We start from the raw sequence: 17,487 nt of genomic DNA, 5'->3' as shown, positions 1-17,487 counted from the left end.
TTTTTAAAAATCTTCGTGTTTTAATAATTCGATCACGAGGCGGGACTCTAATACAAAAAGGTTAGTTCGTTGATAATTATTATTCCTTCATCATTTACATGTTGTTAGTAAAAATATACTTTGACTGTTAATACTTTTGTTCAGTATTTATCTGTATGATTATTGCTTGGTAATTAATATATTTTCATGTCGTATACCTAATTATAAACATAAGTGTGATGTGAAACTAGCTGGATTTATTTTTACACACTCACAGTCTTATATTTTGTGTTAATGTTAAAATAGTATTAATAGTGTAAATCATAATATTTTTTCAACGTTAAAAATATTTCCTTTTTTCTGATGGTGTTGCCATCGAATTAAACCGCGCTGTCGTTTCGTTCACAAAAAGTCATGTTATTAGGACCGAATATGTAGCCGCCTCAACTTACGGAAACGAGAGTAACCTGCGTTGTCTGTTAGTTATTATATAGTCGAATTTAACGTTACATGGAAATTGGAATCTAAATATATGTATACCTACTTATATTAAATCTGTAGAGGTCAATTCTGCACATGAAATATATTTCCTAAATAACTATCACGAGGTGATTAGAGATCGACATCGACGTCAAAAATGTTTGTCCGTCTGTCTGTCTGTATAACCGTTATAGAAACAAAAACTACTCGACGGATTTAAACGAAACTTGGTACAATTATTTTTCATATTCGTGAGCAGAGCAGCAACTCCATTTTTAAGCTTTCGTCGCGTGTGCGTTCTTAATGCGTGTATCTTAATGGTTAAAGCTACACAGAAATCAAGTATGAAAGAAATGTTCTCCATATTATATAAAAAATATCTCCCGACATCATAAATGTCTATCTTTTATGGTTGAGCTTAGGAGTTCAAAGCTTTCTGATTATATTTGTCTACTAGCTGTCCCCGCGACTTCGTTCGCGTGGAATAGTGACTATGGGACCTATGACCATGGGCTCAGGGTGGGGCAACAATAAAAAATCATTTTTATTTTCATGCTCCCACTCCCGCGCCCACTCGCACTCCCACGCCATATGCCACGTTCAGTCCCAATCCCACGCCCACGCCCACTCCCCTTCACAATTAGTACCTACCAGATCAAAGCCAGGGTAAGCGCCCCACCCAGCCCCACCGTGGCTACGCCCATGCTGAATTACTACTTAACATACAATTATTGAGTAAATACGTACAACCATACTGTACTGTTGTACTACCATAAATAATTAAAAGAATTGTTATTAAAATTTCTTACTAAACTGAGCTAAAAAACTTACGTACCAAATTATTAAAGAAAATCAAGAAATGAAATACCTAACCTATACCAAATAGCTACTACATATTGTAATTAAAAATTATGATTAGTATATAATATCGAAAATCAAAAAAGTAATGCCTAACTAATTCTACGTAAAATTTCTTTTAAATTATGTCATATTATTTTTTAGGAACCAGGGGGGGGGAGAGGAGCAAATTCTATTTCCTTCCTTTCTTAAACGGATGTTTTTAATAATCTATGGTGTAGCCAGTAGCCACTGATCAGCTTAATCGATACTCAGTTTTTATCAAATCCAGAAACAAATCCAAATTAGATCTTTCCTGTCTCACGCACGTAACTAAAGGCTGAAGAGAGAGAGAGCACGTAACTAAACCGTTTAGACGAAGAAAAGTGTATAGAAAAAGGAATAAATAATTTCATACACTTCCCGACGATCTTTAAAAATAAATTATAACTTTCATTTTTTTCATTCCCACTTTTACCCCTATGTAGGTATAATAAGTGGATGAACCAATTTTGATACACTTTATCTAAGAACCAGCGTCGGAAAATATTCTGCCTAACAAAAAAAACCGCATCTAATTCGGTTTACCTGTTAGCCAGCTACGGTGCCATAGACAGACACACACACACACACAGAAATACATAGCGGTCAAACACATAACACCAGTCTTTTTGCGTCGGGGGTTAAAAATATAATACGACATAATTTAAAGGACATTTTATGTGGAAAATTTACCTATACACCAGGGTAGATAATTTTTGAAACAAAAAAAAATCGCAGTAGGATGAAACCCATTAGAAAAGGATATGATAAAAATGTAAGGAAAAATAAATTACGGTCAATCGGAGTTCGGGAAGTGGGAGGGGGGGGAGCTTTTAAGAGAAAAAAATGGTTTCTCTCGATTTCTCGATAATAATAACACCTGCTAATTTTTTTCTACATATTTTAATTGTACAGACATCACTTTTCCACAATTTTATTATATGTATTGATGATGATGATTGAGATTATAACACTCTTAGTCCGTTTTAATTTTTATTCACCCGCATCAGTGCCACCTAAAAAATCTTTATATATCGAAATTCGAGCAAAGTTAAGAAAATGAGAAATAAGAGTTCTCAAGGATCGTTAGAGATAAGAGGCTTACTATTGACCGAAAACAACATGTGTTATGCCGAACCTGAAACCGCTTCACAACGAGAATTGCGGCTCACAGCTGACCGCGAACGGCATGTACTATCCTGTGAGACCGAAACCTTTACTGAGGGTATATATAACGTCTCACAGCTGATCGCAAATGGCATATTGTACTATCCCGTGAGACCGAAACCCTCACTGAGAGGGAATTACGTCTCACAGCTGATCACGATCGTCATATTTTATCTCGAGAATTCTGAAACTTTTACTCAATATGAAGACCGTTTGACAAATAATAGGGTGCACCATAATATTATTCGATCTCTCGAAGATGAACATGAGCATAAGCAATGACTAGAGTAGGGACGCGAATATTACCATTATTTGAGACAAGAACGATTAATAAGTTTGTTTAATGAAAGATTAAGAATTGAAACTATTGGTCTCTTTAAACGGACGAATAGCGAGAGGCCCGTCTTATTGCAGACAGATTTCGACATACTTAGTCTTAATGACTTAGAGGTAAACATAGAAGATCAATCTACAAATTCGGTGGTGTGGTCCGACAAAATAATATAAAAGTGGGTTTGCTTATAACCTCACAATTGATTACAGATCATCTTCTGTATAGGCGATATTAACGTAGTATGTTCTTTTTGTAATGCTTTAAAGTGGAGTAAGGAGTCGGCTTTCGTTTGAAGATACGCCGGAACCTTTGAAATCACTACTTTTAAGTTTTAGAGGAACATGTGCAATCTAAACAGTTCTTAGACAATATTAGCTCTTATAGTATTGCGTTTTAAATGATCCTTTGGTGCTCAACAATTATCAGATGCTCCTTTCATTCTTACTTTTAAGATACAAGGTCAAGTTTATCATTTGATAGGATCCCTTTTGCCTGAAGGCCAACCTAAGTTTCTTTAAATATATTTTGTTTTCGACTACGACGAATAATCGAATACAAGAAATCAATATTTCTCGAATTTAAAACTGAACTCATTTCACAATTTTAGAACATGTTAATTCATCAGGTTAATCCGTATATATGCGTTTTAAATCGACATTAGAAGCTTTTCCTCAAGATGGTGATATTAATATAAAATTGGTATAAATTCCGATAGACGGAAGTCTATCAGCACTCAGGAATTCCCTGAGCGTGTTATAACGCCCAGGCCGCAGTATTACAATTTTTCCTACAGTATGGCGACGAATGTATTTTCGCATAGCAACGGAGGGGAACTCGTGGGGGGTAAAGTGACGCGGGCCACGTACCACAAACATGTTTAGTTTGTGGTACCGAGCGCGAAAGAAAGTCATCGTGTTTTTAGTAAAGTTACTATGTAAACTAACGTAATTTATTACTTAGGTACATATTCTATAATGGTGCGCTCAAACTGTTAATCTACATTTAATTTAGATTATTATTTTAATTACTAAGAAATGTAGAATTTAAATCACATTCATTCATGTTTTCCTCAGATATTCGATGTCTATGATTTTCGATGATTTTAAGATTTTCTTATCAGAGTATTCAATTTTAATGTAGTTAAATTTTATAAGAGACAATTAAGAACATTCAAAAATAAAGTGTCACGTATTTTTTTTAAACGACGAATGACGAAAAACGACCGAATCGCGGACGAAGTCGCGGGCAACAGCTAGTCCCTAATAATTTCACATAGTGACCATTTTCAATAATGTATTTAAAAGGCCGCTATAGTAAGCGTACCATTAAAGTGCTTATAGTGATGGTCATATATTTATAGCAACACATGTTGATTAGAATTTCTTGCCAAAGATATGTTAACCATGAATGAGTTCTACAATGTATACCTAAAAATGTTTCAGCAATGATATGACATGCTAAATAGAAAGCACATTAACTCTAGTATCAAAATATATAATAAAAATTGGATAAAAAAGATAAATGAAGCTTCTCAATACACTAATTGAGCATTGTCTGGATAGTACTTAAAAACACCAGTACTTTAACCCAAAACACCCAATACACTTGGATAATCAGGGAAATCAAAATCATTACATAATTAAAGCTCTTTCACAAGTTATTTTATAATAAACAGTATCTTTTGGGAGCCAGCCAACTCCTGAGTAACGCTAGATTAGCCCAGATTTCAGACAATGTAGATAATTTTATCTAGGTGAGTGAAGTACAACATTTTGTAAGCGGAAAGCTCTTGTTATATTTCGTTCTATTGTTTATTGTTTTGGTAACGATTTGGGAAAGTATTTAGCTGGTGATTAAAAGTTCTGAAATTATAATAACAGCTTATTCATATTTTAATTTTTGTATTCATAAACTGGCAAATATGACAGAGAAATGGAGCTGTTACCTACACCTATATAAGGCTATTTAGGTCTCTTTTTTATGGAAAATTATATAATAGTCTTCAACGCAAAAGGGAAAATCTGCATTGGATTATACAATATATTATGTGTATGCCTCTCCCAAGTTTTAAAAATGTTTAAATCATCTTTCTTTCCAAATGGTTACTTTAAACATTTGCACTATAGAATAGACCTCAAACTACAAGACTTCAAAATGCGAAAGTATGTTTGTTTGTCCTTCTTTAACATCGCAACGGATCGATGTTCGTAGTATTATTGTGGAGATAATTAGAAGGAACGAATATCATAGGCTACTCTTCGCAATGAAACATGTCAATCCCAAGTAAATTTCCTTTGACTAGAATGCTAGTAACTCCTTCATCATACTCACTCCCTATAACCTTCCAGGATCGAGCAGGCTGGTCGCAATGGAGCGAATGGTCACTCTGCTCCAGGACCTGTGATGGTGGAGTGTCTCGGCAGCTGCGGACGTGTTCCTCCCCCGTAGGCTGTAGGGGGGAGCCCGTGCGGTACAAGATATGTAATATGCAGGTGAGATACAATGAAACAGGATAAAAAGCTTTACATATTAAGGATTTAAATAAGAAAATAATACATAGAACACTTACAAATACATTTTTAACGCGAAAGTTCGTGACATGGATGCTTGTCTCGGTTTCACGAAAATAGTACTGGTCAGATAGAATATTATGAGCCATATAAATAATTGATTCTGCCCGTATTCATGTGCAAGTGCATACACGTGACACAGCTAGTAGAAGAAGAAAAGAAAGCATAAAAATTCGTAAGGTGAACTGAAAGCGCGTTTGCTTTGTCGTAGCGTAGACTAAGCGCTAGGCCACCCACGACTCAAATCAAAAAAATAATTCTTCTTCTCTATAATTTACATAGAAAGCTTAATAAAGTTTGTATGACAAATTCATAAACATTAACCTTGGCTGGTTTCAAAGGCTACAGTCGCGAATCTACAGTATCAAGTTCTTCATGATCCATTATTAAAAGTAATGTTAATAATAATAAAAATTGTCCTTATAAATACTTTATCCTCTCCAATAACAAAGCCAATATTAATTAGAAACATTGGCACGATATTTCTAAATTTATTAACGTCTGGTTTCGCTGAAGCACAAAAGTTAGTGCTCTCATAAAATTCATGATTCATTACCTTTGGTTGCAATTAGAAATTTATTAGTTGCTTAATATTTTTATACACTATATTATTTTTACCTCTGACCTGTCTATATATTTTTATGTCTATTAATAATAATGATTCCTTATATAAATCGGTGTTTTATTATCAGATACTATTATCTTCAGTTGTTTTCGTCATTTCACTCATTTATTTTTTTCATTGTGACATCAAAAATGAGCTTAATTAGGTCGCAAGTACTTTTTATGAATTCTGGATTGGCCAAAATATGTAGAAAAAGAAATTGAATCCTGAAATCATTACAATTAACTTTTACATTCGGGTCATTGAAAACACTTTAAAGTTATTTGTTGCTCGTTAACACATGCAATAAAATACATAATTCAATCTACAAACGCGCAAATATTATGCCTACCTACGTTAAAAACTTTCATCACACAGTATAACTCTCATTTGAATTATTAGAGCGGGCTATAATAGGCCATCTAATTATACGAAGCAAAGCCTATTTTCCTATGCACTAGAAGTTTACATTAAATTATTCCTGAAGTGGCCAACTTCGCTATTGGTCCATTATTCTCTGTGTCGTAGTTTTCGTTCATTGTATTGATTTTAGTTTGGCTATTAAAGCTGGCAAATTACAGGCTATATAGGCAATATCATATCCAATACAATATCTTTGAAAAACGCGGTAAAAATGGGCACAGTTGTAATTTTTTGAGCAGATACAGTTGCGTGGTTCAGCTAATATTTCAGGACAGGACAATTTTCATACATGGCACGATCTGATCCCATACTAAGCTTTCGCTTGTGTTATGAAAACCAGATGGCTGATAAACATACATATATAATTTTAAATAATACTTATATAGATAATTACAACCCTGACACAGAGCAAACAATCGAACCCACGACCTCTGCTTTGAAGGCAGCTAATGTTAGTATAGTTATACAGGGTGTCCCAAAAAGTAGTGATGAACGGAATCTGGGAGGTAGAGGACCTAGAGGGCTATCCGAATAACCCCCATGTATGTTATGCGATTTTTCGTATTTTCGGAGATATGACATTTTTTTCAATTTTTCATCTATCGTTGAGTACGATGAGATTTTTATTTATGGTGACGTGAATTATTGCGCTAGATGCTTGATTTTTTTTGTGTGCTAAGCTGAAAGATAGGCCAATTCAGTATGGTAACATTTACTATCGTTAGATCTTCGAATGGAATAAAAAAAAGAATTAAATGCCAAGAAAGATAAAATTACTCAGTATGTTCACAACTTCAAGGGCCCATAAAAAAATTAAATCACATAAAAAAAGTTTTCCATTTGGCTTTTAAAAACTTGCTCTATCTATCAGGTAGCTACCCTAAAAATTTCATTTTATTATTCAGAAGGCTTCAATCGAAAAATTGAAATCTAAATGTGGTAAGTGTAAAAATTTTATTAACATGATGATCATTAAGACCAAATTAAAAGCAATAAATAGGTGTTTAATTACCAGAAATTTTTAAAATAACGCCGCTGTTGCTCAATGCAAGTGCGACATCACCGTAAAAAGTTGTCTTTTAAATGTCGGAATGCCCTTTTATAATTTTTAATGGTTTCTTCTGCTACTATGAATTTCCGGGTTATTTCGTCCAAATTGTGGCATTCTCTCAAGTAGCCGAGGTCTTTTTAGTATCCCCATTGAAACAAATCAATGGGGTTTAGGTCGAGGGACCGTGGAGGCCAGGCTTTAAGGCAGGCGTCACCGGCGCATGCGCAGGCTGCAACGACCAATCCATCTTTCAGGGTATCTTTGCCCTTTAGCCTGGCCTCCACGGTCCCCGGACATAAACCCTATTGATTTTTTCCGTGGGGATACTACAAAGACGAGAGACTGCCACAATTTGGAAGAAATAACCCGGAAATTCGTAGTAGCAGAAGAAAGCATTAAAAATGATAAAAGGGTATTCAGACATTTAAAAGATAACTTTTTACGGTGATGTCGCACTTGCACTGAGCAACAGCGAGGTCATTTAAAAATTTCTGGTAATTAAACACCTTGTTATTGGTTTTAAATTGTTTTTATTAATCATCATGTTAATTCAATTTTTGCACTTACCACATTTTGATTTCAATTTTTCGATTGAAGCCTTCTGAATAATAAAATGAAATTTTCAGGGTAGCTACCTGATAGATAGAGCAAGTTTTTAAAAGCCAAATGGAAAACTTTTTTTATGTGATTTTATTTTTTTACGGACCCTTGAAGTGGTGAACATACTGGGTAATTTTATCTTTCTTGGCATTTAATTCTTTTTTTTATTCCATTCAAAGATCTAACGATAGTTAATGTTACCATACTGAATTGGCCTATCTTTCAGCTTAGCACACAAAAAAAATCAAACATCTTCCGCAATAATTGACGTCACCATGACTGAAAATATCATCGTACTCGGCGATAGGTGAAAAATCGAAAAAAACGTCATAACTCCGAAAATACGAAAAATCGCATAACATACATGGGGGTGATTCGGATAGCCCTCTAGGTCCTCTACCTCCCAGCTTCCGTTCATCACTACTTTTTGGGACACCCTGTATAGTTGATATTAATTTGCATTATCTATGAGAAAAGAACCATAAAGAAACTCTATTCTTGCGCGTTACGAAGCAATGTAATAATATTATAATATTTTCTGAAAATATACTCTTCACTGCATGTAATGTAAGTCGAGTCATTTAACATTAAATAGTCCTTGAAAATATTCCAGAAAGTCCGAGTGTAATATTAAAACGAGGAGCCAGTTATTAAAATAAGCCAAATCGCAGCATAAAGCTCTTAAAGTACAAAAAGTATATGCTACTTTTGAGTTTAATCGGTGAGAATTCCCTAGTGAGGCACGATGAAGGCTATTTAGCTAGGGCTATATGGCGATACTTTATTATTATAATTATGTGCATAATTATTATATTATTGAAGATGAATAAAATATTCATGTTTTAAATCAAGAAAAATCTAGGGCTATGTTTTTAAATAGTTGTAGAGTTCCGTATTTTCTTATTATTACATTAGTTGCATATATCATAAGTTTTTCTTTCACAGGATCCTTTTATGAACAAATACAACAAATAAATAAATAGGAAAATCGGTTCAGCTATTTACGCGCATTCCCGTAACCATACAACACCAGTTCGCCTTAAAATACACTTTCAACAAAACATATCCTAAATATTTAATAAAATAACCAAAAAAACAGCGTCATATAGCCCCTGCTTTTTGGGAGAAGTGGGGTCGGGGAGGCTCCAACGCCGAATGAATGACAATAAGAAATGTTATTTGCCCCCACTTTATTGACTGCTGACGCTTTTAAATCTGATTGGCGCATGCTTTGTTTCTTCAACGAGCTACGCTATTTTATTTCTGGATTTCTCTATGCAAATGGACTTTGAACAATACTCTTTACTGTGACGAATGTGACGTAGCTACTCCCATCGCGGAAGAATGAATTCAGACGGAATTGTGACTGCTCTTATTTATTTATTAAGATATGAAGCTTCGTGTTTATTAAATTATATTATGTATTTTATCTTTCTCATAATTGTGAATGACTTTATTTTAGAAATTCGCAAATTTTTCACATCATTAAAAATGTCATCATTTCTACTAGTAATATTTCTGATACTTACCCTTTTTTCAATACTGCCCTTTATATAGCCTTAACTTACAAATAGTAAACCCCAAGAGAGTGAAACTGACAAAAATCTATTTCATATCTACATCATAATCAGGAACTTCGAACTCCATAATATGTGGCACAGTTTGACACGACCAAAAAGCAGGTTCTCGATTTCAAAGCGTTTTGATCCAGTTAATCCCTGATGTAATTCAGTAGACCGGGGTTTTATTCGTAAGCCGAGTAAGTGTTACTGGTTTAATCTATTAGTTAACCAACCAACATTAAGCCTTTGAGATTGTTGAATGGAATGAGATGGATATTGTTTAAATATACTATGATATTATTTATATATCCTGGCTCTCTCTCTAATTCTTCTGTTTTCACAAAGCGGTCAGTATCAATTTATCGCATTGGAAATAAAACATATTGAAGAAAAGTCTTATATATACGTATTATCTTACTTAATAATTTAGCAGATGAGTTTGTTTAAACCTCATCTGCAAAACAGACTTTGTACTGCACTCAGATAAAATTAAAACACTTGTCAAATCTATACAGTCAATATTATTTCATTTGATTAACCCAAAAAAAAGACGTGTGGCACTCGGGGACTGCGGCGGTAAAACGGTGAAGGCATGCTATGCCTTCAAGCCACACCTCCGTGCCCGTCGGAGTGGGGAGCGTGAGGTTTTTTCGTTACGGAATTTCTGGATTCAGTCCCCGCACTCAAGGCCCGCGATAGAAGCTATGCAATAGCTTAACAAACTTTCGAAATTAAACTAATCATCATATTATTATAAACAACAATTATTTTTCTCACCTACTTTCCAAATCATACCTAACTTATTTTACAGCCTTGTCCTATACTTCTATATTCTTTCACAGCCTTGTCGCGCAAACGTATCCCTCCTTGAGGAGGACATCTGGAGAGAACAGCAGTGCAGTGCCCACGACAGCACTCCATATGGTGGCGAGTTGTTTCACTGGCGAGCTCATAGAGATGACGCAGAACCGTGTGCTTTGACGTGCAGGGGCACACCGCAGCATTCTGGCTTGAAGCCTGAACCGGTAAGCAAATAATCTATATTCTTCTCTTTGGAAATAAATTATAATTATATCGTAAAAATAACTTGTAAATTAAAAAGTGTTATAATATCCTATCCAAGAAATTTCGTAGCGGGTTGTGTTTTAACTCCACCATAGGAATATATGCATAGATGATGAATTTGAAATTTTGTTTCTAATGATGAACCAAAATTTGTCTTTACTGCGTTTTCCGTTATTTCAAATGGCTATTTTGACCAGGCAAATAACAGCATTGCAGCGTTCATGACCGACTTCGTCACAAATGCTCTGAAATTGCCTATCCTTCATTTAAATGGTGTTTTAATTATCTAGGCATCGGTGTGTATACGACATTAATTAATGTGTATTTTAAGATACAGAATAGACACAATTTACGTAACGCTTACTATTTATAAATTAAACAAAATTGTCCTTGCGTGAGGCTCCTATTAATTATGTTTGTTAAACATTAAAATTATCGTTGTAAATTATTAAGCATTTCCAACACTAATTTCAAAATCCAAATAAACAGCTAATAGTTTGCCATACGCCAAGAAGTCGCAGAATTCGTATATAACCAATAAATTTGTCACGCAAACAAGAACCTTAATTGACACAAACAAGGTTAAAAATGAAACGACAACATCTGACTCGATTATGTTTCAGTTAATTAGATAAAATTCGAGACAAGCACCTTTCTTAACGAGACGCTTTCTATTCAAATATTTATTCTTACATTTTAACGAAATTCCCTTTCTAGAAATTTCGAAGTAACGAGGTAGTACATCTCTGGTAAATTTTAATATAAATAATCATGATTATAACTGCCTTGGCTGGGTTCCATTGAACAGATATTTAAAAATGAAATTTATATTTAAAACCTTTTCATACAGTCCGTACTTTAATTTTTTTTATGATGGTTAATGTAATTTTGTAGATGAAATTTCATAAATTACTTTCAAGTTTTTCTATGAACTTTAATATCTTAATGTAATTCTTAGTAACGTTTCTGATTAATATAGGTATTACTTATTCGTATTAAAAACAACGTTCGTTTATATTATAAAAAGACATAACATTTGTAATTTATATAAAGCTTATATTTTAAATATCAAAAGCCTCAGGCCTAATTGAACGAAACATTATATAGTACTACATATCACTGATAAATATTAAGCTTTTTAATTTGCTTTTTAATTGTGCTTTCATAATTCTCTACGTTATTCTATATCTGTTCACTTTCATGTTAATATTTCAGTAACAGTATTAGATATTACTTAAAAACATAACGGTTTTAACACGTATTAGGTCTTACGTTTAATTCTATCATTACTTACGCGAATTTATTATTAATATTCTCTTATCTCCAGACCGTGACCTTGGATGATGAAGACCGCGTCGTGGTGGCTGTACTGGCACCCAGGGTGTCTGATGGGACACGCTGCAGACCAGGGAGCTTGGATATGTGCATTGATGGAAGATGTCAGGTATGTAGCGAGGTGGAGCCTATGGGTAATCGCTATGAAGGAATATGAATAAAAAATCTTGTGTTGGTAAAACATGGTATTGGAAATTTTGATATGATGGAAACCAGCCTATATATGTATTATGTTAATATTATATATTAAAATACCTATAGAGTGTAATTCTTTAATGAACCAAGTTTCAGAGATATGGATGAAATCGATAAGAAAATATTAACCTATTTTTAAAAATAAGCAAAACCACATTTGGAAACAACCGTGGTTTCGTTCGCGTGCTGATTGCGTTACCTCGTCATCCCATTACCTATTTCAATTCTTGCAATAGGCTGTGAATTAATGCAAGCTGTTCTCTATGGCAATTATTCTTATATTTTTAACATTCAGCGTTATAAGCCATATTGAATAATTTCCAATATATTGGAATCATGGTGTCACGTTTGGTTCTACGGTATCCATATCTGTTAAATTATCGAAATATTTTTGACGTGACAACGTCTTATAATTCGATAGAGCCTGACTCATGCGGCGTTACCTCGCTCTGAGGCGTTCCATGTAAGGCTTGAAGTGCAAGCGAGAGCGCGGAACGAGCGATAAAGAAGCACAATCGGCCGTTGTCACGTTCAACTATCGTCAGTAAACCGACTTTACAGACAACCATTTTTTTTCAATACATAGAAGAAAGAACACAAGCGAATCCAACCTAAAAACCTTCCACCCAAGATCACAAACCACATCAAGTTTAACAAACGTATAACCACAACATAGCAATCGTTAAATCCACACTACGCCTCAAGAGCTAGGAATATTTGGGACACGCCCATACACTAAAATTACCCTTGTTTACGACAAAACGCAGTGTTTACCAGCACCCGGGAAATAAACATCGCAACCCTCTCGAATAACTTCCGATATGGCCCTTGAATATTTTATCAAACCCGTTATGTTCATATAAAATTGATCACGCCTACGCATATTTTCTTTTTAATGATGAGCGTGGAATTTTTCAGTAAATATTCTTAATGAAAAGAATAATATTTATCTATGTGGTCTGTTTTACACAGATTTAATGCTAAAAATAGTTGTTAAAGCCAATTCTGATGTAACTTTTCACAAAAAATCCTTGTCGCATAAAATACGGACTGTAAAAGGTATTAAAAACGTATTTGTTTTACTCGTTTATCATTTACTAAAAACCGAAATGGGTTTATAAATGAACCAACGGAATAAATTCAAAAATAATTAAACAATACTCGCAGTTTCAGAGTTCAGACTTTGTATCCAATAATCATTCATAATAGGGATAGGATTTATCGTCACGACCGCATATCAGCAGCAACACAGTATAGTTAAGTACAAGATATAGGTTTAGGTATAGGTTTTTCATTATTACACGTTATTATTATGTGTATCTAGTTCTTATATAAACTTCCACATGTTTTAGCCTACATCACATGACATAATATACACATCACATAGAATGAAATGTTCAAAATCCCTTGTATTATCTTAAAAGTTATGTCAGGGTTTAGTAAAGGAAAACAAAAGCGAATAAAGATTTACCTTTGACACGGGTCCGATCACTTTTGTTAGAAAACTTAAAGAGATCTAAAGTTGAGATCTTTCGAGTTGTTGTACGCCTTCATTTGAATAGTTTTATGCTTTGTTTGTGTAACGTAAATTCGTTTTAAATAAAATATATTTGAAACGCAGACTGCAAATAAATTTATGTCATTTGACCTGGGAATAAAAGTTACTGGCCTCTTTGCCAATGTAAGAGGATTACTCTTATTAATCGTTTAGTTATTTATGTGACAAATTACTATTGTTAAAATAATTCAAATAAATACCTACTTTAATGTAAAAAGTGAACACGCAACATATTAAAAAAATAGAATATTGTTATTGCTTACTCTTTACTTAAATTAAATGGCTAGTTAACTCATCACTCAAAAATAAAATTAAGTACTACAATCGAAAGAGCGTCCAAAATTACTCTTTTATTTCAACCGTTTATAGATTTTTTTGGAAAACAACACGCCCATAGAAAATCACTTTCTTGTAACGACTCACCTGCGTTCCGCTGCACGTATCGCGATGAAGCATTTGGAAAATCTGCATTGTAATGGGAAAACAACGATAGAAGAAAGAAACATACCTACAAAATGATGCCTCCTTGAGCAGTATTATATAGAAATTTGAATAAAATTATAACACTGATGTTTTATAGGTATTAAAATATGGTCCATTCAGTTATAACTTTATAAGATGTCTATTGTCTAATGTCTATGTTATTTTAAAATGTAGATAAATTGTTATTTTTCCGTATTTTGTAGATACAAAAGCGCTTGTAAATAAAGTCTAGTTGAAATAAATGTTCGGAATTTTCATTTATTTATGTGGGTATATTACTCTTGAAACTTACTTATACCTATGCTTATACATAATATAATAAGTAACATGCTCGCACCGCGTTTGAAATGACTCACAAAAAGTGGGTTATCATTTACAGAAACATTTAATATAAACAAAAACGCGACCATTGCTAATGCAAGAAATGTAAATCATGACGGAGAATTAATCCTCGTTTTCAATAAATACATACTTTGAATTCTATTCGCAATATCATCTTGCTTTCATTCCTTTGATAGCGCGATCTTTACAGTAATTTCTATACACACAGCTTCTTAGAACAGCGAACAGTCAATGGGAGTGTTTACTGGAGACTTCTTTGAAGTGAATCTGAGTTAATAATCAGGTGAATTACTTTGAATGTCATTTGTGCAAACGCAGAGCATGTCCAATTAGTTTTTATTGAAAGACGAGTTATTACGCTTTAGTTTCTGTTTTATGTTGCGTAAGTTGAGGAATATAATGCTTATCATGTTTGTAATAAAGTGAATAAAGACTTTTTAGATTCGATTTTGATAGAAAATATCGTTATAAAATGTAATATTCAAACAATAAATATAAATATTTACGCACCAATCGATTATTTACCAGGAACGTGACACAATCATGCTCATATACATACTTACATACTTCTACTACCTACTTACATTTCGATTCTTGTTGCGATGTGATTCTTGTTCTCTGTTGATTCTTGTTGTATAAATATAGTCTCATAATACCTAACAAATTAAACAAATCAATATTACAAACAAATCAAATCGACAAACTCCACACAAATATCCAATAATTATTTAATATTGCTAACCATTCTACAAACCGTGTGTCACTTTAGAATCGTCAAAAACAGTAATGATTCCGCTCAAATATCGAACTGGAGTGCTCTCAACAATACAAATGGCTAGCATGGTTGCCATTCATTATTCTTGATTGAAAATTGCTTATAATTGAGAGAGATTTGAATATTTTGACGAGCACACAATTGACTATGGAGCGGTATTATTTAATACTTTGTTGTTGTTTAACAATTTGGAGAGTTTATTGTAATTTTATTATTGTAATTTTAATTAAAGTCTTTGAAGTGTTCTCGGTATATTATGGTAAATGTATTAATTACCACATTGGCGCAGTAGTTGGAGTTCAAATCGAGGTTGTAGGTTCGATTTCTAGTCTAGAGGAGTGTATTGTAAAATGCTCGTAAAACCCTACCTTGGTAATTAATATATACCTTGGTAACCTATTAAAGAAATATTTTTTCCTCATTGTTTCATTCAAATAATTTTCTAAGCATAAAATATACCACAGGTAGGTCTATTTTACTTACTATGAATTTATTATCAGAGTCAAATTGACACTGAAAGGTTGTTAGTTACATTTTAGAACTACGTCTCCTCGTACTTTACTTTGCTTTATAAAATAAATAACCTAATTCACTCACCTCAAAAATAATAATAAATAAACCACGTAGACAGTTTTCTTTCACCACGGACGAATCTCATGAATTTTATATTATTTAAGTAAGTTTCTCTGTTGGCCATCCCTTAAATAATGGGCAATTCATGTAATAGTTAGGACATTTACGACTATTTCGTTCGACAAATGATAAAAGGTATTGGAATAGGGTGTGAGATTTAGTATGTGGTTGAATAAGACTAAAAATAAAAGGAAAATACTTAGATACCTTGGTTGGGGTTTTCAAGACTGAACATTATTTCAGTGGATCATAAAGAGTAGGTTCCGACTGTTGAAAGAATTATGTTTGTTTTTTAGTCTTAAGGTGTTTATAAAGAAAAAGACGGGTTGCACTGGGGGAGTGCCGGCAGAAGTGAAAACTTGATTATTAACGTTCAGCATGTTTGATATTTTGGAATGGTATCCGTCTTACGCTTTTTCGATCAGGTCACGTGTCCTGACGCGAGTTTAAGATTTTATACCCATTACAGAAAAAGTGCTCAACGCCGCTAAAGAAGTTTTTACTTCAAAAAACAATTTTTCTAAATTTAATATAACTTACTAAAATCTTTGATTAAGGAGAGACATTATTTTACACATTATTTTTATAGTTTTATTTTAACTAAACACACATTCAAAGCATGTCCCTTAAAAAGAAGATATTATTTTACATGCGATGAAACAAACATTTTAACTTTATGCACGGAAAAATCTGTAATTTTTAAAACTCATTCTCAGCGAATAATTAAAACATCCTGACTGGATTCTCTCACCATATAACAGTTGTGCTAAGAAACTTAGCTCTTTAATAGTTACTATCTCTTATAATTCAGAGTTAGTTCAAAAGTCGGGGAAAATTAAAAAATTCCCCGTGGGTAATTTAGTTTGGCAACACTCCAGTTTAAAATAATTTGCATAGAGAACAACACGAGGTAAATTTGATTATAATTACCAACTTTGCACTGTTCAAGACAGTTTGCGAATTCTTGCTTAATAAGAAATCAAGAAAAAATAATTTAATTTCGTGAATTTTCCATTTTGAATTCGGTTCGTTTTCCATGATGTAATATCACTGACACTTTAACGGCATTGTGATTGCTTCCTTTTTTTAAGTACTGCTTATAATTTATTTAAAAAAGCCTAAACTGCTTGTAGCAAAGTATAAGCACAGTTTCACCGTAATAAATAGCTCAATGATTTCACCTGTGGCTATATTGTAAAAATATCAATTCTTTTGCACGTTTATAATATTACGATACTTTTAAATTTAAATAGAGGCTTCAATTATCTACCTAATATATCAATCTGATGTTAATACGCTGTCATGCTAAAATATGTTATACCAACATCAAATCCTTTAAGCCAATAAATATAAAATTCAAGACAATACGAATCAAAACTAAAACGTACACAATACGGGATCAATCCAAAAAAATATTAAAATGTTTTGAGTGCAATTTTATAAGCACTGGCT

At 33.2% G+C, this 17,487-nt stretch overlaps 1 protein-coding gene across 1 annotated transcript in view; it reads left to right on the top strand.

Moving 5' to 3' along the window:
* Positions 1–17,487, top strand: part of LOC149478278 (protein madd-4-like) — a 273,451-nt gene that overhangs the window by 204,646 nt on the left and 51,318 nt on the right. Inside the window, exons 6-8 of the mRNA XM_089709471.1 lie at positions 5,188–5,331; positions 10,492–10,674; positions 12,042–12,158. Coding sequence (XP_089565597.1) covers positions 5,188–5,331; positions 10,492–10,674; positions 12,042–12,158 — 444 coding nt within the window. The remainder of the gene's footprint in view (positions 1–5,187; positions 5,332–10,491; positions 10,675–12,041; positions 12,159–17,487) is intronic.

This window comes from Colias philodice, chromosome 22, assembly GCF_061535455.1.
Source record: "Colias philodice isolate Cphi_HAF_F1 chromosome 22, ilColPhil1 Martin Lab GWU primary, whole genome shotgun sequence".
Lineage (NCBI taxonomy): Eukaryota > Metazoa > Arthropoda > Insecta > Lepidoptera > Pieridae > Colias > Colias philodice.
This window is presented reverse-complemented; position numbering and strand designations above follow the sequence as displayed.